This window comes from Ambystoma mexicanum, chromosome 1p (assembly GCF_040938575.1).
Source record: "Ambystoma mexicanum isolate Mex_15411 chromosome 1p, UKY_AmexF1_1, whole genome shotgun sequence".
NCBI classification, from domain to species: Eukaryota; Metazoa; Chordata; class Amphibia; order Caudata; family Ambystomatidae; genus Ambystoma; species Ambystoma mexicanum.
This window is the reverse complement of record NC_090921.1, coordinates 896,882,247-896,903,863: the sequence shown is the minus strand read 5'-3', so window position 1 is coordinate 896,903,863 and position 21,617 is coordinate 896,882,247. Positions and strand designations below refer to the sequence as shown.

The window sequence follows — 21,617 nt, the reverse complement described above, 5'->3', positions numbered from 1 at the left end:
AAAAGGACATGTTAAATATCACAAGCAAAAACTCACCCGATGGACCCAAAATGCCAATGGAACAACCTGTTTTAAAACTTAAGAAAACAGAGTCTCATACAGAGATGGTCCAAGTCCTCGATGTAGAACTTCCAGCTGACACTCACACAATAAGATCACCAAGAACGTGGAGGATTTTATGACCTCTGCCCTAATGAATCTATCACAACACTGGTGAAAAAAAATAAACACAGAGTTAAAGGAAGTTGACATAACGAATCACAAAAAAATCGACCTGAACTCCCAAAAACAACTGCATCGCACCTTGCCAGTGACAAAAAGGTGGATATCCACCAGAGCAAGCGTGGCAATCTGAAAGAAGACCAAAAGACAGCTCCAAGCGCAAGGACAAGAATCAGAAGTAGCCCTGGGTACCAGAACTCAATAAGAGAAGTGGAAAAAAGGGAACCCAAAAGATATGATGAGACCCGCCTATTTAAGCTTGAGCAATTAGAGCCAAAAAAAGAATATCTAATACTAAATCGGCCAACAGTTTTGCAGATAATGAAGAGAGCTAAGTCACTAAGGTATATAAGAACCGAAGATCTCAAGTTAGTGGAGCCTTACCACAGTGACAAAAGAGCCAAAGCATACCTGCATGTAAAAACAGCAGGAATCTCACACATTGAGCTGTCGGCATTTAAAGTAATCGACCAGATGGGCTTACGCTTAACCAAAATAGAAAAGCGTGGAAGAAACGAGTGAGACACAGAAACAAAACGACCAAGAAAGCATGTTTTTCACTACCAATCAAGAACAGAGGACCTTTATCATCATAATCGATGGAAAAGTCCAAGGGCCGAAGAAGCATCATGGGTAAAGACCCTTTAGGGCCAAAGAAATGGCAAACGACAAAATGAATGGAATCGGAAAGATGAAGAGGTCTTTATCAGGCAAAGACACGTCACAGAAAACAACGACTGTAATCAGGGCGTCCGACCAGCAAGAACCAGAAGAATGGAAGACAAGGAAGCCCGACCAAGAAGTGACTTCACCCCGAAAGCCCTTGAGCAAAAGACCAACGTAAAAGCTCTCGACTCAACCCAAACTAAGGGCCCTTGGAACTGGTTTACATCGACCTGGAGCAAGAAAAGTGACAAATAGCAGCGACCAGGGCCTGCCCTCAAGAATTCCACCGTCGCAACAAGAGGAGAGCAGCGGTCCGAAAACGATAAATTCAAGCTGGGTTCCTGGAACACGAGAGGCCACATACATCTAACAACGACAGGAGACGTGAACCTAGGCCTTTATGACATACTCTACCTGCAAGAGACATGGTTGATGGATAAACCATTGCTCGACGGATTCTCTGTGGAAATTTCACCAGTGGTCAAGGGCCTCCTAGGAAGACCGTCGTCGGGCCTATTAACAGCAATAAAAACAGGCCTCGGCCTGGCGGAACCATGGACATGGAAAGAAACCCATGAAATGCTGGTGATCCTGACATCATGGTCCCAACCCAACTTGAAAAACCGAGGAGGTCGGTTGAATCTTCTAGCAATAATAAACTGCTATTGCAATCCGCAACGCATGACCACAAAAGCTTTTTGCTCTAACATGGGAGCAACCATCGACCAACTATATGAAGAGTTCGAGGAGATCGAAATCATCACATGCGGAGATCTCAACGCAAACTGCAACGAAGAAATACAGGGGCTTTCTTTTGTCAACCAATGCCCCGAGCCTACAGACGCAACAAAGGAACTTGGGAAAGCATGGACAGATCTCATCAGCTCAAGAAACATCCAAAACATAGTCTCACGCTCTCCCAATCAAGTTAACATCCCTAACTGGGAACACGGTTTCTCTAAAGAGACATTAGACTACATATTTATTACAGCTGGTCTGATATCCAGTATCGCGAGCTTCAATGTTGTAAGAACGGTCAACAGTGACCACAATCTGCTGTCTTGTACCTGGCAAGGAAGGAAACCGGTCACTCAAGTCAACTGCCAACAGACTCATCTACGCCTAACAGAAGCAGACATCCAGAAAATCAAAATGTCCTGGGACCAGAAAATTCTGGAAAACCAGTCAAGCATGGCTGATGAAAGACCCAACTACCTCCCGCTATTCCTGGCGTACCAAAAGCCATCAACGGGAAGACGGATTGGACAAGACCTCCCCATCCACGCATATAACATAGCTTTGGTGGAGCAAAGGAAAGTGGGGTGTCAACTAAGAAGAAGGGCAAAGAAAACAAATGCCAAGGAAGACTGGGTGAATTGGCAACTTGAAAGAAAAAGGTACGATGGCTGGCGGAAACATCAAAGAGCAGCACAATACCAACAGGTCGCTGAAGAAATGATGAAAAGACTGGCAACCAACAAATCGAGCAAATTCTGGTCGCTGATAAAAAGCAGTAAGAACACACCGAGTACGACACCAAGCAACGCAATATCGGAAGCTAAATGGACAAAGTACTTTATGACTGAATTTGAAAAGCCAAAGGAAACTCCTCACGTAACAGAGCGCAATCCAAATTCGACCTGGGCAGACGTGTCCAACCCCAAAGACATCGAAACATAAATCAGGAACCTGAAAAAATCCAGGGCTCCAGGGCCTGATGGTCTAACAAACATCAATCTCAAACAATTCCCCAAAGAATGGTCGAAAGTGATCGGCAAGATCTTCGAGGAATGTGAAAGAAAACACCAAATCCCAGTGACATTGCAGAAAGTGGTCATTGTCCCGATAGACAAGAAGGGAAGCTGGCATGACCCCGAAAGCTATAGGCCGATCACGCTCCTTGATATCATAGGAAAAATCTTTGCCTCACTCCTGCTGGATCATTTCAGAACCTGGGAAAAGTTTGGACCAAGCAACGACCATCTACAAACAGGCTTCCAAAAAAATGGCACTACATCAATCAAAATCATGATAATCAACATCCTAAAAGCCAAAGTTAAGGAAGGGGCACCCAAAGTCTATTTAGCCTTCGTTGACCTGTCGAAAGCTTTTGATAAAATAGACCGGAATACGTTATGGTCGGAACTGGACACCTGGAACTGCCCTCAAGCGGTACTCGAACCAATTAAAATGCTACACTCGCAAACGACAATAAGAATAAAGCTAAACCACCAAGCAACATTGTCAGAGGAAATCAAGGTCAATAGAGGGGTTAAGCAGGGTTGCCCCCTGGCACCAGCCCTATTTATTGCGTTCTTGGGAGACTTCCAACACTCCGAAATGAATATCAGGACCCTTCTGCCGAAAATAGGAAACACCATCATCCCGCGACTTCTGTACGCGGATGACGTGATCCTGATTGATCAGACGAAAATTGGATTGCAGCGTGAATTAACCAGCCTGGCAAAATATATTGAGGATAACCACCTTGAAATAAACAAAAAAAAAAAAAAGTTATGACAATCGAGAAATTGCCAAAGAATCAATCAAAACAGCAGTCCTGGTTCCTCGACGACATCAAGATTGAAACGGTAAAGAACATCAGATACCTCGGAGTTCAAATAGACAGTTCAAGAACTGATAATGCAATGCAAGACATGCTCTGGGAAAAAAGACAAAAGACTAACATCCCAAATGAGAACTTTTGACAAGAAGTTCGGGAAGTTTTCACTAATTCCGGCCATCAACTTCTACAAGACAAAAGTGGTTCCCGCGTTGGCGTATGGAATGGAAGCTTCACTGTTTATCCCTCCACCGAATTGGAACAAGTTGGAGGGTCTGGTCTGGAAGGCCGTCCTCGGCGTACCGAAGTCAACATCAATCGCGGCCATTCAAAGAGAACTGGGTCTGGTATCTCTTGCATCCATGGTTATGATATGATATGATATGGCATTTGTAACACACCTATACACAAGTGTTTCAAGGCGCAATGAGGCCGGGGGGGGCAAGGGGAGACAGACAACAATCCTACTAGGCCAAGTGTCCTTCAGATCGCGCAAGTGCAAGGGTAGGGGGACTGGGAAAAGTGCAAGGGGAATGGGATAGGGGAAAGTGCAGTACATGGTTAGTAGAATACAAGATAAATAATAGGGCCAGCTGGTGGCAAGTGCAAGGAAATTGCAGTACATGGTAAGTAGAATACAAGATAAATAATAGGGCCAGCTGGTGGCAAGTGCAAGGTAAGTGCCGGGAGAAGGGGCTGTAGGATACAGAGACAGTCCTGTAGTGCAGGTAGGCAGTGCAAGGAAGAGTGGCTGGGCCAAGGACCGAGATCGGTGAGTGGCCCAGTTGCAGATTCAGTGCAGGTTCAGTGATTTTAGCAGGGGAGAGAGGGAGAGAAAGCGGAGGCAAAGAGGAAGGTTTTGAGGTGCTTCCGGAACTGGAGATGGTTCTCCTCAAGTTTCAGGGAGGCAGGAAGGCTGTTCCAAAGGGAGGCTCCTGCTGCGGAGAGAGATCTACTCCTGCTCGTTGCTTGGAGAAGCGGCTGACCCTGAGGTAGTTGGAGGTGGATGAGCGAAGAGCTTGAGAAGGAAGATATTTAGGAAGAGAGAGTTTAAGGTATTTTGGCCCAAGGCCCTAGAAGGCCTTGTGGACAATGCAGAGGGTTTTGAACTTAATCCTCGCAGCCACTGGGAGCCATTGTAGTGATTTCAGTCCTGGAGAGATACGGTCCCTGGGCGTGAGGCCAAGCACAAGTCTCGCAGTCCTGTTCTGGATGAGTTGCAAAGGGCGGAGAGTAGAGGCAGGAAGATTTAGATAGAGGCTGTTACAGTAGTCCAGCTTCGAGAGAACCAGGGTTCTGGAGACAGTGAGCTTCTGGGGGAAGGAGAGGAAAGGAAGGATACCTCTGAGGAGGTGTAGCTGGTAGTGTGACTTCTTAGAGACATCAGATATGTGAGGAGAGAAAGAGAGTGTGGAGTCGAAGATGACCCCAAGGTTTTTTGCCTTGCAGGTAGGAGCAGGAAGAGGGCCAAGGGAGGCCAGCCAGAGAGCTGCAGGGAAGGAGGGAGTGGGTGTGCCGATAAGTAGAATCTCAGTCTTACTGGCATTAAGGCAGAGGTCGTTGGCGGCACACCATTCCTGGATAGCAGAAAGACAGTAAGAGATGAGGGAAGGGGAAGAGGAGGCCGAGGGTAGCCTGAAAATGAGCTGGGTATCATCCACGTAGCACTGAAAGTTGGGACAGAGAGCGGCGATGCAGTGAGCAAGAAGTGCCAGATACTGGTTGAACAGCCAGGGGGAGAGGTTAGATCCCTGGGGGACACCACAGGTAGAGAAAAAGATGTCACAGAGGAAGGAACCCAGTTGGACCTGGGAGGGTCAATTGGAGAGGAAGGAGGTCAGCCACGCCAGAGCTTGACCAGTGATACCCAGGTTATCACGGAGACGGCAGAGGTCATTGGAGGCACACCATTCCTGGATAGCAGAAAGACAGTCAGAGATGACCAAAGCGCCATGACATTTTACTGAAAAATAATCCTGGCGGACTTGCAACCCGCATATAACATCATCAAAGAGGAACTGGAAATTGGTAAATGCATAGCACTGAACAAATGGGTCGAAAACAGAAAGAGAAGCTTTCCGAAATAGATAGCACAGAAACAGAGCTAAAAGAAAATCCGGACAGAATTAAACAAAAAAATTGAAGAAATGGACTGGATTCATACTATTGAAAAAGCAGCAGAGAACAAACTCCTAAGCCACCTTCCCCCTATGTTCAATAAACTGAAAAAGCCGCTAAATTACTGTGCCAAATTTCCGGAGAAAAGGAAAAGAATTATTTTTATGAAAAGCAAGACTGAACACAGGAAATCCTAACCATCCGTGGCTCGACAGGCAAACAGGGATGCTGCTATGCAAAAAGTCGATGGTGGCGGAAACCTTAAAACACCTGGTTATAGACTGCCCCAACAACAAACAAAACAGATCTACCTATTTCTTCCTCTGATTTCGAATCCATGGATGATGCAAGAAGACGACCTATGGAACAGACTTATATCTGGAGAAACTACCAGATGGACGGTGGCCATGGCAAACGTAATCGATCTAACTTTCCGGCAGATCAATGAGGCATCATCCATCCCACCGTCTACCTTGAGATCCAAAAACAGGGCTTTCTCTGACCAGCTCAGAGGGATTGGTAGGGACAACCCAAACGAAATCGAATCTTTGATAAAATTCAGGTGTTCCCTAAATAAAAGTCACACAAAAAAAATAATACATTGAAAATATGTATTCACTGCATATTTGTATATGCACAATTAGAATGTAAACTGCTGCACAGTTTGAACCTCACAAGTTTGCATTCCCAACTGCCTTCTCATCTAGTGGCTAACTGGGTATTCAGCCTTGGGTACTAGTGTCTGAATGAAACATTGCACAGTTTATTGTAAATGAGTAGGTTAACATCAGACCTGCTCTTTGCAGGGATAGAAATATATGTGACTATGAATGACATCAACACTTGTTGAAAACAGTGAGAGGGGAAGGGGGATATCTCTTGACTGTTTTTCTGTCTGATTTCAGTAAGTCACTTGAATTACTGTAGAAAATAGAGATTACTCAATTAGATGATCTTACCCAAATGGGTATCTGCACCTCCCAAATGTGTATGCATGGAATCAGAAGTGTCATTTTCCGTACACAATGAAAATGCTTTTCTTTTTGCATCCAGATGTGTTATACTGATTTTTTTGGGGAATGCAAAGTAGTGTCCTTGCTACTTCAAAATTGTTATTTGTGTGATTGATTTCATTGCTCATGTATGTCACTTATTATGGACATTATGCTGAGGGCCACTTTACATAATAAAGACTAATGATCTCAACACCAGTGCACTGTTTCAATAAATGTTATCTAAATTGATATTGACTAATGTAAAATCAATAACACATATGTATAAACTTAGTAACAAAGAGTACCATGGTTCTGAATCCAAAGCGAACAGCAGATTACATCAAAACATGTTTTATTGGAATTCATAGCATATAATTGGTAAGAATACATGTGTTAAATTATTAAAGTGTCATATGCAAGTGATTAAAGTGACTTGTGCATAACAACATCAATTCATTCACATATAAACACGTAGAATATTCATCAGATAACCTCCATCTTAATTGTACCGTATAGTTTTTCCTTGAATTTCACAGATTTTGCTATAAGACCATTTTTCCTGCCCACTGTTTATCTGTCGGTGCCACTAGCCATGGCCTTCAGCCATGCCCACTGTATAATGTTCTGCACCATTGTAATGAACTACAAATACCCTCTGTTATTTGTAGCCGTTATACTCATGGCTATCGGGGAAAACAGCAATAAAGAATGCTGTTTTGCCCTCCCAGGCACTCACTAAGTGACCACCTCAACTGTGCCTGCTCCCCCTCCTCCCCTCATGGCCTCCCCACCTCACCCATTCCCTGCACAATGCTTGTAATTTCTGTGATGCAGTTTCAGTTGAAATGTCGGGTAGCCACGGTTATACCCCATGTTATACCCAAGGGTATGTGAACATTTTTTGAGCCTTGTCTCGCAAACTTGCACCTAGCCCCCCCTCCAACTCCTGACTTGTAATTGTTGTCCTCTTGCCATCCCCCCACCTCTAGCCTGATGGCATTTGCATGTTTTTGTCCTACAAATGGATGCTTTCTGTGTTTTCTTTCCGATACCCTAGGGTATAACCTGGGGTATAACCGTGGGTATCTCTTGCATCGAAAAAAAAAATGAAGATAGTGGCTGTTTCATTCATAAACACCCAGATTCTCAATGTACCCTGGTAGATATAGCTATTTATTTTGGAGAAGTGGGCACCCCATTCTCTGTCAAATCATTTTGAAAGTACTGGATGAAATAACCCCAAACCACAAAAGGATCCTGAGTCAGTACTTTTTGCCCAAGTTGTTTTAGACCAGGGCCAAATCCATCTAGCACTTTTGGCTGTGCAGTGGAGCAGAAATTGACCTTTTTTGTCTATGGGAAAATGAATGGAGAGTTGGAAATAGTGTTTTTCTTTTTATTTCCTAATAACATTTTTTTATTTTTTAAAGAATCTTTCACAGACCTTCCAGTCTTGAGGGCCACAGAGGTATGAAATTGTCTGTAAAACTTCAGCTGAATCTGTCACATGAATCAACAGCTATTAGTGATTGATTTCTTTCAATTTCCTATGTAATTCCGGCTCAACTTAACTATAGGGTGGTGATCCCAGCCCTATAATATATGTATTTATTCAGGCATCTGTATAGATATAGGATCAGTGGCATGTCCCCCTCCCCTTGGCTTACGCCTGCAGAAGGAACAGAGAATGGTGAGGGTCATGGCCCTGAGCACGATCTGGGAGCAGGTCCCTACTTTCCGATGTTCTTTAGTTTTATTCATAGTATCACATATAAGGCAGAGCGTGTAAGGGTGAAGAATATTCATTATGAACTACAGAAGTAAAATTTGGATGCCTTCTTGAGTTGCAGTTGTATTCTTTCGATGTATTGTTCCAATGAACATTATGAGTGTACTACATGCAAACCAATAACATTTTAAGATGAGGAATATGTGAAGAGCGCACTGCAGACCAAGGGATGCATACAGATTGTTGTGTTCCTTCCTGAGGATGTAGCTAACATCACCCTAGGCCAGCGTTCAGAGAAACATAGGATCTGGAAGTGTATACGTATTAGCCTGCTTCCGACCTGCAGTGCACAGCATTCTCAACTCTATCCGTCTTTGACCCGGATGTAATTGGTTTGCTTGGACTTCATTTAGCAGCATGTTACACACATATGATGCTTGGCTAACGTTTTTTGTAGAGCAATCAATGCAGCACTTCATTTCATCCTATCCATTCCGATAATCTCGTAGGTCGCTTACATGACCACAACAAACTATTTTCAGGCAATTAATGGCGTTGGCGATAGCATGAATCTTTATAACTTCGTGAACGTTGTGAAGTTTTGCAGTAAAATTCTGCACATCTTCATAGAGCCTTAGCTAGGATTAAAAACACACCAGGGACGTTTCCACATTAAAGTGCATGACGTCCAACTAAACACAAATGGGCCTGATCTACAAATGTGATTTTCAATGCTGCAATCCTATTGAAAGATGCTTTGTAGATCTGGCCCAAATATCTCTTTTTAACCTATGTCCGTGTTCTATTTATATTTTAATCTAATGTATATACTTCCCAGAATTTCTTTATTGCATTTTCTTGTTAGTAATTTAAAGGCTAACATTCTATTGTTTTGCCAACTCGGTTCTTCAAGGCGTCTTTCTATGTTATGTTACTATTGCATGAAGTTCAAGTTTATTAGCAGTGACATCAATTTCCTTCAGGGTTGGGTTCTCCTCTATCGCAAATAGTTTGATAACAGAAGACCAAAGGAGAATTAGATGAATGCACTGTTTTGTTCTCGTTCTGATATCACAACACGTTTAAATGTTTCTGTGATCTATACTGTTGAATGAGTAGAATTTGCTCTGGTTGTATAAATTGCCCAAATGTCTACGATGTCCCAGAAACCTACGTCAGGCCTTAGCATCTCTGAACTCAGAATCTCTGGTTGTTTTTCTAAATATTTACAAACCGCATCGGAACATCCTCATACTGGTAACACTGTACTTAGAATATCCCTTATTCTAAATCAATTGTTACCTATCATTGGGTTATATGCTCTTTCTGAACACAGAAACACACACGACCGATATTGAGCAAAAGGAAACCTGCTCAAAATCTCAGATTAAACAGAGTCTGCCTCAGCATGTTTTCTTTTTCTTTTAATCTCTGTACTATTTTTTGAGTGGTCTGTTTGTTTTGCTTAAACTGTGACTTGCTGAACCACCTGGTTATGAGGGAGAGGGCACACTCTATTGTTTACTATTTGGTATGTGAAAGGAACATTATATAGAGCATGACGGATACAAAATTGCATTGTTACGATTGGAAAGTATGATGTGAAATTGTTCATCACAGTCATGCATGTCACTATCTGTAGTGGCATGCATGCACACTAGGCCCTTTTGGGCACTGGAACACATTCAAGTATTCGATACAATATCTAATGATTCAGTAGGACAAATCTAAGCATTTTAAAGAAACTTTAAACATATCATATGCTTACACTAGGATTACAAACAACACCTTTTGTCAATTTAATGTCCATAGTGATTTGGGAGGGGTCAGTGACAACCACATCACCTCGAACTTATTAATACAAGGACATGCACAGGTGACAACAGTTGCATGTCTGTGTGTTTTCACCCATGAGTCTCAGTGTCTTTATGTTATGTATACGTGTCTTTATGTTATGTATACGTTGCTTAGCAATCAAAATGAATTACATATTTCCTGGTATTTGTGTAATGTATTTAGATTGTAGAAAAAAAAAAAAAAACCAAGAAATACAGGGAAAACTCATATTTCTTTTCATATGCCTTGCCTAACGGTCTATGCATCAGGTAACTGCATATTTGCTTCTGCAAATGTAGTATTTCATATCTAAGCAGTATTCGGCAGGTATAAATCTGGTTTATTGCAAGGCTCTGGTCTCAAATTCATCTTTAGCGTTCATCTGAGTGGTAGAAGGTGGCTACTATTACCACATTTAAAGAGCGATGGCACCTATGCCAATACCTGAGTTAACACGTTTGCACGGACATTGACTATGCACAATCTTTGCAACCCACTCAATGCTTTTGATTTAAATTACATCACTTGAAGAATTAATTTTTTAATGTGTTCAAAAGGACGAGCATACTCGTGCTTGGCACTTGAGGGGTTAAGAGAAGCGTGGGGCTGTGACCTACACTTTCTGCAATCCTATCTTAACTATAAGACTAAAATGAGCTACTCTGTCATCAGTGAATCTGGGAAAGCCCTGCTAAGTGTTAAAGTGTGAAGTGAGAAGCTACTCTTAGGGCCTCATTACAGGGATGGCGGTAGGGATTTACTGGTACCGGTAAAATACTGGTACCGGTAAATCCCTACCGCCTTACTACGAGGTCCCTTTGCAGGTTGGGGGATTTAACGCCTGCTTTTTGCAGGCATTAAAATCCAACCCTCTAAGGGACCTCGGAGCTAATTACGGCACCGCAAAATTGCGGTGCTGTAATTAGCGCCTTCCCCATTCCCATAGAGCCCTATGGGGCAGAAATGGGAATGGGAAAGGGCAATGGCGGAAGGGGGATTTACCGCCCCTCCAACCTTGGAATGGGGCGGTAAATCCCCTTTCCGCCAAGGCGGTGCCGGTATTTTACCGGCATGAGCCATGGCGCTAATAGCGCCATGGCTCACCGCCTACCGTGTAATGAGGCCTTTAATCTTCGATTTGTTACCCTTAATTTTGTAGATGGGTGTTTGGTCTTGTTTCCCAGATTAACATCAATCAAAATGCCATTCGATAGATTTCTATATAAACACAAACAATGTCAGTGGGCCTCATTACGACCCAGGCGCTAATGGGTTAACGGCGCCGTAAAAGGCTGCGGCGTCGTTAACCTATTAGCGGCTTATTACGAGGTCCCTTTGCGGGACCCGACCTTAACGGCTGGTGTAGACAAGCCATTAAAGTAAGGACCCGCAAAGGGACCTTGGTGCTAATTACGGTGCCGCAATTTGTGGCACCGTACTTAGCGCCTTCCCCATTCCCATTGAGCCCTATGGGGCAAAAATGGGAATGGGGAAGGGCCATGGAGGAAGGGGGAATTACCGCCACGCCAACCTTGTAATGGGGTGGTAATTCCCCCTTTCTCCATGGCGGAGTCGGTAACTTACCGGCATGTACCATGGTGCTAATAGCACCATGGTCTTCTGCCAGGGTCGTAATGAGGCCCAGTAACATTTCTGCAAAATAATATGATCCTTGCATTAACATATTACATTTCAGACTTCGAGAAAATCAAATGCATTCTCTATTATAATTACACAACTTTATTTAAATCTATAACTTGAGATAACGTGTAAACAATGTGGAATCATTTTCTGTCGAGAGTTTCCATTTTCTGTACCAACATGCAAATATATTCCATCAAGTCAGGTTTTACTATAATCATTAAATACTGTTTATGGACTTTCTCCGTTTAGATTGTAGGATAGGATCCGCATATAGGAGTACTTGTCCTCAACACTGTTTTCCATCTTCTCATAGGAAATGTGCACATTTGGAAAGAGCAATGTGCATGCAAGTCTTAGCGAAGATGCAGCAAGGCACTACATTATAAACACATGAATATGTCTGATTTAACGAATAGTAACAGTACTTGGAAATACAAGGGACTGAATTTATTGTGTGCATTAGCTAAAGAGTATCCGCTGTGGTTTTTCCCTCTGCCATTGCTATAGGATTGACGTTGGTATGATTTTAGAAAATGTTGCTTGATCCAAACATTACCCTTTGATAGTTCGCTAAAGGAGATAAATGCAGCACAACTGACAAAAGCTCCCAAATGTATGGAATGCACATGGCGAGATGTTCATTTATATTAAGAATATTATTTTATAATTCACCAACCACTTGTCTAAAATCACTAAGAAGGCTAATCCGGAGAGTGGCAAATTATGCCCCCTCTGTGTATCCAGTGTATCCAGGTCGCTTTCTGCGAGGGAATAGAAAAGGGCCACAGCGGAGAGGCAGGGTAAAGGAGGATATATGTAAAACACACAAACAATATGTAGATGTTAAGAAGAGTGTGAGGGGTCAAGAATGTGGCATTCATGCCCTACCTGGATGGCAGTCATGGCCTGCCTGAGCTAAGGCAGGACAGAGCTAAGCGAGCTAAGCGAGGGCTTAAGCCTGGGTTGTGGGTCATTACCAGCCATATCCGCCTGACTAGCTATGCATAAAAGCAATTTTCACCCCGGGGTTCACTCAGGGTGTGGACGGCATTCATATATGTTCCTCTGAAGATCTGCAATGCTTGTGCAGCCGATCTCCTGAGAAAAAATGAAAAAAAGATGGCCACCACCATATGGAAAAGGGACAAAGGGCCTCATTATGAGGTGGGCGGTAAGGGGTTAACGGCACCGGTAAAGGTGCTGGCGCCATTAACCCCTTATACCCTATTACGAGGTCCGCTCGCAGGACCCACTCTGGACACCTGGTATTAACAGACGTCATTTGCGGGTCCCACGAGCGGGCCAGCATGCTAACAGCGGGCCCGTCATTAACAGGCCCATTGTTAGCATGCTTCCCATTCCCATTGAGCCCTATGTGGGTTCAAATGGGGATGGTCTGGGTCCGGGTTCCCTGAATGGGGATACTGGGCCCTCCAAGGTCGGAATGGCCCGGTATTTCCCAATTCATAGAACCCGGACCCAGGTTTGGAGGCAGCCAATCGCCGATCCGATAACACAGCGAGAAGAGCGCTCGCTTTGAGATCTGTGCAAAACCTGTTGATGCAGGTTCGAATCGCGGCAGGGCCAACTCCGCCTTTCATCCTTCCGAGGTCAATAAACGAGCACCACACACGTGGGTAAGAATAAGCAGCGTTCAGATACCTGAGGGTTTGAAGCATTATATAAATACGAAATTATTATTATTATTATCATTATTATTATTATTATTATTATTATGCCCTTATTAAGGGCATGGCTACCTCTAAACTCGTAATGAGGCCCTAAGTCCCTTTTACATGTACATGGCAGTGGCACAACAGAAGGAGCACGTGACCAGAGGACAGAACATGCAAGTGTTTTTGGGGTGTGGGGAGGCCACATTAAACAGAAGAAAACAAAATGGTGCCATGCGGGGAAGGGCCTTGGGTGGTTGCAACAACAGGCAGGTATTGTGTAAACTCATAAACTCATAATGAGCCCCAGTGAATGAAATGCACCCTAGCTGGGAACTCATCCCATAGAATCCCAGTTAGGCTTTAATATGGTCAAATGGAAAGTGGGGGTCTTGAATCCAAGGTCAGTAAACTATGCAGCATGGTCTCAGAGTGTAAACCTGCATTCTTATATCTTAGCAGTGGCAGGCAGAAGATCATATTTATTTTTTATTGTGCATTTGTATGACACTTATACATCAAGTAAATTGTGTTTCGAGGTGCCCACCGGGCAACAGGGAGGGAACATGGGAGTGAAAGGCAAATATAACAACGAAAGAGAGAGGCGGTCCTACTAGGCCTTGTGAGCATTCAGAGCGTGCAAGTGCAGAGAGAAAGGGAAGAGTGGGGTAAGTGCTAGGAGTGACAGGGAGGTTTGTGCTAGGGAGTAAGTTGCAATCTGTTAAAGTAATTGGCAGAGATCATTTGGTGGGAGTGGACAACCTCCAGTAAATAATTAAGTGCTGGCTTGTGATGGCTCATGCCAGAGGACAAATAAGGCAAGTGCTGGGTGTGGGCAGAGGCTGAAGGTGATTGGGGTGGGATGCCAGGACGCGGATAGACACATAAGAGTCCTGGTCACCAATCTCAGTGAATGTGAAGTTCATCAAAGGAGGGAGGGGGAAGGAGGAGGTGAAAAGGAGAGTCTTGAGGAGCTTCTGGAATTTGAGGTGAACATTTTGTAGTGGCACATTTTTTAAATAGCCAAATGCCTTCTGGAATGTTGTACATCTTCACAAAGACAAACCCCAAAGTGCGCATCAAGGCAAAGAGAAATAAAGCATTTAAAAAGAATGAGGCGCATGTGGAGCACTCACCGGACACATTTTGCCTTTTCTTTATCCTCGTTTGAGATCAACAATTAAATAGGCCCCACGGCTTACCTTCAATCATGGCAGTGTACACACTGCTCCTGCAGTGTCCGACGATGATAGGGAGAACTTGCTTTGCACGATGCTTCTGGCCTACCTTCAGAATATGAAAATATAACAAGAAGATGGAATGAAGGGAGTCAGAGGTTTCACTTTGGCCCTGATTATAAATTTGCTGGTATCCCACCGGTATTACTAGTGGGATACTGGCAAGCTGCACTTACCGTCTCTGCTGCCTGATATCCCGGTATTACCAGGATATTATGGGCAGCGGAGGGCTAGTAAGTTCCCACAGGACTCCAGAGGATGGGATGGAATTTACTGAATCATTGGCAATGTTAGTAATGGTGCTGTGGATTCAGGCATTTGTTTGCCAGTAGGGGCCTGAACATCCGGCAGGTAAGGCCTGCCGGGAGATCTGTGGCTCCCACTGACAAACTTGAAGTGTGCCGGTCTGGTAAAAATGCCAGAGCTGGAATTACCAGCATTTATACTGATAGTCACACTTGTAATGGGTTTACAGTAGCACATGGTTCTAACATGGTTCTACCATCAATGTTGGTTAAAAAGGGTAACCATGAGGGTAGGGGTTTATGGGATAAGGTGGTATGAGACTTTTCACCAGGTGGACGTCCTTATCCCCAGGAGGGGATTCCCTCTGTATGAGGTCTTCCTGCATATTAACACCCCCAGGGGGACTATGGGGTAGCAGCCTCACCTCCCTAGCCTCATATGAAAGGGCTCCACCCCTAGGGAGAAATGACAAAAGACCTTGTATATAGTCACAAAGGGTGCAGAATTTCTAGAAGCCTTTAACCCTAGTGAGAAGGGCAGTGGTGGGATTAGTGTAGTAGGAGGAGCGCTGTACAGTGGAGGAAGACTTCCACCATCTTGCTTCTTTCCATCTTCCCTCTCCTTCTTGTCAAAGCACTTTGGGTGTGATGTCAGATGGAAAAAGTCCACTTCTTTCAAGCGCACGGATTGGACCACTAAAGAAGGCTAGCTTTAGTTTAATCACCTATGGGCTTTTGACTTTAAGAGCAGGGCTCTCCCACCACTTCTTCAGATCATGGGCCTCATTACACGGAAGGCGGTGGTCCAGGGTGCTATTAGCACCCTGGACCATGCCGGTAAAATACCGGCACCGCCTTGGCGGAAAGGGGATTTACCGCCCCATTCCAAGGTTGGAGGGGCGGTAAATCCCCTTTCTGCCATTGCCCTTCCCCATTCCCATTTCTGCCCCATAGGGCTCTATGGGACTGGGGAAGGCGCTAATTACGGCACAGCAATTTTGCGGTGCCGTAATTAGCTCTGAGGTCCCTTAGCGGGTTGGTATTTAACGCCTGCAAAAAGCAGGCGTTAAAACTCCAACCCGCTAAGGGACCTCGTAGTACGGCGGTAAGGGTTAACTGTCACCGTTGCCATTAACGGTGACCGTTAACCCTTACCGCCGTCCGTGTAATGAGGCCCCATGTTTTGGCTCTGCAACCCTGAAAGATTTAATTGAACCTCTCTTGGGCAAGTTGACTTTCCAGAGCACTCCACCAGTGAAGTGAGCACTGAGCGTTCAAGGCAGTGGAGAGCCATGTACCCTAACCATCCCCTGAGCACATTTCAGGTAAACCTGCTGCTGGAACAAGACCTGCCTCTCTGCCAGTCACACTGCTGCCAGGACCTCAACGTGGTGAAGGATTTCTGAAGGTGTTCACAAGCCACCCTTTCTGGAAGCCAGAGGACATGGACTGAACTTGTCCCTGAGGGGTTCTGAGTGGGATTCGTAGCATCCAGAGAGCAAAGAAAGTCCTGAGTCAGTGTAACTGTCGTCAAGCCAGGTTCACTGCATTTTGAACCAGCAGGACCCTCCAGAGATGACTTCAGCACTCAGCAAGCTTTTTTTAAAACTCAAATTGCTTGTTTGAGCCTGTTCACTGCATAAACTCAAACAATAAGCTACTTTGTTGCAGCTGCTGCCACCGAATCACTGCTCAATCCGCCAGCCTCTTTGCTGTTGATAGTCATCACCAGCGGAACCAACCCAGGTGGATCTTTGAGCCCTGATCATCAGACTCCACATCAAATGACTTGAAGCAATCATGCAAATCTAGTTGCGAGCATCGTCACTGTCTACTTGACCATCAACTGACCCTGGTCGCCCCTAACAAACAGCTTCACCTGAAGAGTGTCATCAAACCAGTCTGAGTATTGAACGGACTCTGATGGCCTTAACAAGCTGCTCATCTCCCCGCATTGCAGGGTGCTCAATTTGACTTCTCCTGCATACCGCTCCCCATCTACAACACTGAGACTGCTGCACTTAACTACGTGGTTCACCATAGTCGAACCTCCAAGACGGTACTATTGAGCCAAAACTGCCCCCTTGGTCCATTTTCGACACTAGAGACTGGTTCGGTCACATGTGCACCTTTCTCCCAAGACATATCCTATTACAAAGAACATTGTGTTCAGTGACATTGGGCCTCATTACGAGGTTGGAGGTTTACCGGCAAGGCTAACCCCAAACTCACATCCGGCTAAGGCACCCATGAAAGGGGAATCACTGGGCCATTCAGACCTCGGCGAACCGGTAATTCCCCTTGCGCGGGTGCCGGAGCCGGTATGTCTCCATTCCCATTTGAACCCCCATAGGGATCAATGGGAATAGGGACGGCAGTACTGTTTATAACGGTACTGTTCCTACCATCATGTTCTGCTTGCGGGTGCCGGTACGGCCACCTGGTCAGACCAGGTGGCTGAAAGGGCACCCGCGAGCAGAAGTCCTAGTATGGTTGTACGGTAGCAACGGTGCCAGTAGCGATACCGGCACCGTTGTTGCCTTACTGCCATACTCCTAATGAGGCCCATTGCCTTTTAAGCCATGGATTGTCACCCAGAGTGCTGCATTCGATCTATTCTGACATGGCATACCCTCTGGCCTTTCCACATCATGGGTTTTTTGTACAGTTTTCCTATTTAACTTTTCATGCATTTGTAGAAGCTTGATTGGGCATTCCCTTTATTTTGAGCTGTGATATTTTGCTGTTTGGGTCACTATTGAATCACATTCACACCCCTAGTAAGAGTATAGTCTTCTCTCTGTGCACTTTACCGCAAACAGCGAAGGATGTCTATCTCTTGACAGCGCCTATTTTACTTTTATGACTTTGTTGTATCTTGGTTTTTAGATGTGTGAGAGCTGAGTAGTCCCTTTAGCCTCTACTCATCTTTGTACTCTTGTGGGACAGGCGTTGATTTGTCACACATTACCTCCAAATGCTGCCTTCATACCAGATCGCTTTCTATTAAACCACAGTCCTTCCTTAAACTACTACTGCTTGTTTTCAAATCTCTGTATGAGATTGCCCCTCCGCTAACACTATCTTTCACTACCATCCTCCCTTTACCATCCACCCTATTTTACTCTCCAATCTCTTTTTTGTCTCGTCCCCTGTGTTTAAACCCACATCTTCTCCCTTTCTCTACTCATTCTGCACTACTGCAACTCCTTTCCACTATATGTTAAAAACACTACTATTATTCACTCCTTCAAATCTACACCAATGCTCCACCTACTTAACCGAGAGGAAGCACCTTCCATTTACCTGCACATGCCTACCCTTCCCAGACTACCCAGCAATTGAATTCACTGTGCACACTATACAGTGGATATTCAGGCCCATCAGACATATGCAATATGTCTGGTGTGCCCTGGCCCTCTTCTCTGTACATGTATTCTCCACCATCCACTAGTAATTTGATGACTACCTCTCCCACTTATGAAGAGCGCTTAACTCAGGATTGTTCTGGTGACTGTTGTTTCTTTTTTCTAAGCATGCAGGGTCAGACTGGGACAAGGAATAGGCCCGGACACCCAAAAAAAAAGTGGCCCATCCCTCGCCTCAAAAAAGTAGCCCGCCCCTCACCTCAAAAACGTGGCCCTCAAACCTTCATCCGTGAATCGCATCAATTTACATCTTTACAGAAAATGCTACTTATGGCGGGTTCATGTGTTTGTTGCATGTTATGTTTTGTGTAAACGCTTGAGAAAGTGATAACATTAATTTTGTTCTTTTTTTTTTAAAAAAAACAATATCATCACATAGCTAAATACTTATTTTGCAGCACCAGACTCAAGGCGTTTCTACTCGTTGCCACCACTAATGAAAATAAAGTTGCATTTAATAAGTAGTACAGCAAAATGATGACACCGGAAAGTACCTTGCCAGTTGCATTTATGGTCAACTATTACTTTACAACACATTCCCTGATTCTGCTATCATTCACATCCTGTATAACTTCCATCCCTTCAATGTATGTGCCCAGGGTGGCCGCTATCCCCACACGGCCTCATCTCAGTGTGTATTATACAGTTCCAGGAGCAGCTCAAGCTACTGTGCAAGTCCCTGTAGTGCACTATGTCACTAGTCTGAGTGAGCCCACAGACCGTCGCCGCGTTTGCTATTCCCCCCAACATGGGTTCATTCATGGCAACCAACCATGCGCGGTCCATGTCTGGTCAAAACACACTTCACCCTCAATACATGAATACAAATAAATGAATACAAATGTCCTGATAACAGGGTTTGGTTCAACAAGTTCACAAATAACAGAGTTATCAGTTCTAAGGCAGGAATATTAGATATCTCTAGGCAGTATACAAAAACATTGCCTTTCCTCACCAAACGTTTCAAGCACCAGAATAACTTCCACAACAAAACATACCAATGCCCAAACAACCCACACCCAAAAGTGGTGTTAGCATCCCTATACCTACCATCAAGGGGGCAGTGTGCCATTAACGTCTTAATAAGAGTCACTATGACCCCCACAACCCTGTAACCCTGCATTGGCCTTGGGCACAACACCTCTGCACCACAAACACGCACAAGAGGTACCAGCAGCAGGTATCCGTGGAATGTCATGTTATGTTATGTTATGTTACAAACACTCGTAGCGCGCATGTTCCCTCAAAAGGCATCTTGCCGAAGATGGACAAGGTTATATGGGCAAAAATCTGAAACAGAAGAGTTTTGAGAGAGTGTCTAAATTGAAAATGGTTACCAATACTTCTGAGTGCAAGAGGCAGTTATTTCCATAACATACTTGCAGCTACTGAGAATGCACGGCCACCTAATCTCGCTCGACGATGTTTAGGAATCACAAGTAAATGAGCAAGGCTTGAGCGCAGAGTTGTTTTAGGAGCAGAGTGTACACATTTCTCCTGAAGCCAATCTGCTCCTTGATGGTAATAGGCACAGTGAACTAGTAACCCAACCTTTCTACGAGTCAACAACAATTCCACAATAAGTCCTAATACCAACCACACTCCTTCACAATAGACCTCGGAGGCACAATATCATTTCCATTATACACAAAAAGAGAAGCTGGTACATTGCCAATCTCCCATACATGTTCTCTATTTACTTCTACATGCTACCTGGTGTCTTCAGTCTGACACACCGTACTGGGCAAGGACAATCACAAGACATTCTTATCCATGTCGATGTACAATAAATCGCCTTGTAAAGATTATGCATGGACAACACGTTTTGAAACCTGATACGGGTTGTTCTGTAGCATAATAACCTTCTCGTTCAATTAGCGAGGTTCTCTGGTCACCTCGACAATGCTAGACAGACACAGCATTCAGATACATGCCTTCCAGTGGCATACATAACCCACCCCACACAGGGGTGGACTGGCCTATAGGGAACTCTGGAGATTTCCCGGTGGGCCTCTGCACCCTGGGCCTCTTTTCTGTGGTATTTTCAAAATGTCTCATAGGAAAAGCATTGGGCTTGCTGAAAATGCGTCATATGGGGCCACTTTGAGCTTTATTTCCAGGGCCCCTTTTGGTCCCCAGTAATTATTTCCAGGGCCTCTTTTAGTTCCCAGTCCAGCCCTGACCCCACATTCTGCTTTTGGTAATGCTTTTCATATTCCTCCTCTTCGTCTCAGTGTCTGGTGGCTCCTGCAGCCCCTGAATTCCTCGACGGGTCTCGCGATGAGGAGTCCTATGGGTAGTACAGATGCTTTCCACCGTCGCAGCTAGAATCTTTGGACGACGCTTGCTATTAAGCTCCCCATCGGTTTAGCCTCCTGCCCCATCAGTGGATTAATTTGCACATGGGCCACTCACCTCCACCTGGCTCTAATCATTCTCTCTGTTACAGCTCAGCCTACAGAACCCACCCACTTGGCCCCCTCATTGTCTGCACCGCAATGTGACATAACAATCCTCTTCCAGACTCCTACTCAAGGAAATTCATTTCGTGCAGATGGAAGAAATGTGTATGCCACCAAGTATGCTGATTTTATAGGATGCACTAGCAATGTCCATAGAGACGGATAGTTTAATTGTGGCAACACTTAGTTCCAGTTAATATATTCGGTTACTGTCTGCTGTGAAGGGTCACTACTCATCCTCATTTATAGTACAAATGCGATTTTCGAATTGTTGGATGTCTAACTTTAAATGTATATGTACGGGTAGAAAAACTATGAACTCAGTTTAGAAATCGTACAGTATGTCATTTATTCACTTGTCATCTTTCCCAGATAACTCCCTCAGCATTTTGGCGCGGCATAGTGGATTTAACCGCCTGAAGCAAGAATTATATCTTTTGCCGATCATAATAAGCGACAGTGGGAATCCTCAAATGAGCAGCACAAGCACCCTCACCATCCGGGTCTGTGGCTGTAGCAATGATGGCGTGGTCCAGTCCTGCAACGTCGAGGCCTACGTGCTTCCAATTGGACTCAGTATGGGGGCCTTAATAGCTATACTAGCATGCATCATACTGCTGTTGGGTGAGTATTTCATTTTCGAACACATCTTTAAATGCTTTCTTCTTCGGAATTTGTAATGTAGTATTGGCATCATAGACAGGAATACTAGCTGTATCTACATCCAACGTCAAATTAAAGACGGAGATTAAAAATAACCCTTATGCATGTTTTATCACTGTGGGATATGCACGATGC

At 44.5% G+C, this 21,617-nt stretch overlaps 1 protein-coding gene across 1 annotated transcript in view; it reads left to right on the top strand.

Moving 5' to 3' along the window:
* Positions 1 to 21,617, top strand: part of CDH8 (cadherin 8) — a 1,279,274-nt gene that overhangs the window by 1,240,062 nt on the left and 17,595 nt on the right. The window contains exon 11 of the mRNA XM_069652973.1: positions 21,192 to 21,443. Within this exon, the coding sequence (XP_069509074.1) occupies positions 21,192 to 21,443 (252 nt within the window). The remainder of the gene's footprint in view (positions 1 to 21,191; positions 21,444 to 21,617) is intronic.